The sequence below is a fragment of the Coregonus clupeaformis genome, chromosome 29, assembly GCF_020615455.1.
Source record: "Coregonus clupeaformis isolate EN_2021a chromosome 29, ASM2061545v1, whole genome shotgun sequence".
Lineage (NCBI taxonomy): Eukaryota > Metazoa > Chordata > Actinopteri > Salmoniformes > Salmonidae > Coregonus > Coregonus clupeaformis.
Genome location: NC_059220.1, coordinates 29,449,357 through 29,451,087, shown reverse-complemented (window position 1 = coordinate 29,451,087; position 1,731 = coordinate 29,449,357). Strand labels below are relative to the sequence as shown.

Genomic DNA, 1,731 nt, shown 5'->3' with positions numbered 1-1,731 from the left:
GCAGTGTTTGACTGGGCAAAATATTGTTCTTACAGATTGAATGCTTTATGGAAACTATTTGCTCCCCTGTCTCACCCTGTCTGAGCACCGTGAGACGGGCGGACGCAGACGTCTCCCCCAGTGCATTGTGGGAGATGCAGGAGTAAATCCCTGCATCTGAGAGGTGAAGATTCTGTATCTGCAGCCAGGTAGAGACTGTGTACCTCTGCGGACCACCTCGAGCCTGGGAGGAGGAGAGGGAGGGTGGAGTCTGTGTATATAGGACCAGACACAGGTCACATAATACACCAGATGTCACATGCAAGTCCAACTTCAATAAGGGAATGTAAACTTCAGTAAACTTATAAATAAATAAATAGTAAAGTTGTACACTGGAGACATCATCAGACCTGGACAGAGATGTGTGGATCGTCCCCTGGCAGGAAGTTGTCACTGCCCTTCTTCCTCCAGCTGAGGTTGGGCAGAGGGAAGGCAGAGACCTCACAGCCAAACACAATATCGTTCCCAGTGTAGTTGGACAGGTCTCTGGGGGCTCTGGAGATACGAGGGGCTGAGCCAGAGATGAACGCCATATAGAGATGAGAGTTTACATTATGGCTCTTTTCACAGAACATATCCACATGACTTTTTAAAAATGTAATAATGTAGTGAATCTAGAAATATGATCTATAGTTCTTTCAAGAAATAGCTCTTTTAAGACCTTAAAACCATGTTACAGCAACAGTCTCTCTACTCTATTCTTAAATCAATAGCTTTTACCTGACTGATGCTATAATAAGAATTGAGTATAGTCACCACAGTAGCATGGTCCCTGTCCAGTGAGCCTCAGAGTGGTTCCTTTCCGGCTGGCTGCCTCTCTCAGCTGACACAGGTTGGGATAGGTACGTCCATCAGAGCCACACACAGAACCCTGTGCCTCACACACACACTTAGGTTCTGGTTCTCCCCTCCCACGGCCCCTCCGTCCTCTCCTGGTTCTCCTCTGGCAGACTAACCCCTTTCCACAGCTCCCGTAGAACTCCTGCGCCCCATCCGGGTCACACTGCTGCCCCTCCACGTTGCCACACTGCTCACAGCAGCCGCAGCTGTCCTGCACTCGCCCTGCTGGACAGTTAGAGGGCGCCTGAGGGCAGCGCTCCCTCTCACACTCCCCACAGCCCTCGCCCTCCTCCCATAGACGCAGCCAGCCGCGGTGCTGGGGGGGCACCCCAAGGGTCAGATGGACAGATACACTCACACTGACACACACAAACAACCACACCCCAGCCCAAGCCATGGTATGTGCTTCCCACAACAAACACACAAGCACAAATGCTCTCTAAGTCAGTCACTGACAGAGCAATTCCTTCTTGGAAACTTACAGAGAGAGGAGACACTGCAGAACCCCAAACCAGCACCAAACTGCAAATAGGTCGTTTCTGTAGAATGGCTCGGTCCAAAACTGGAGAATGTTGATCTGGCTGTTATTCTGTAAAAGCCTGTGGCTCTTGTTATGTTCTACTCTGAGCTGAAGAAATATAATAAATGTTCCCTTCTGTCTTCAGTGCCCCATTGGGTTGGTCCTCTTCTGGATTGTTGGATTTCTATTTATGTTAATCTGTGTTTGTTCCAAATTCCTTCTTCTTTTGTTAACTTTTCTCAAATATTGTCTCCCCGGTTGTGTTTCTCCAGTTTTAGAGAAAGCAATTCAATTCTGCACGCAAAGGAGGAGGTGTGAGGAAATTGTACCCA

At 48.7% G+C, this 1,731-nt stretch overlaps 1 protein-coding gene across 1 annotated transcript in view; it reads right to left on the bottom strand.

Annotated features, from left to right (window-relative positions):
• LOC121544392 (kazal-type serine protease inhibitor domain-containing protein 1-like) overlaps window positions 1-1,731 on the bottom strand; it is a 2,194-nt gene extending 463 nt beyond the window's left edge. The window contains exons 1-3 of the mRNA XM_041854334.1: window positions 796-1,731; window positions 390-550; window positions 76-250 (exon numbers count right to left, since the gene is read on the bottom strand). Of these exons, the coding sequence (XP_041710268.1) occupies window positions 76-250; window positions 390-550; window positions 796-1,276 (817 nt within the window). The 5' untranslated portion in view covers window positions 1,277-1,731. The remainder of the gene's footprint in view (window positions 1-75; window positions 251-389; window positions 551-795) is intronic.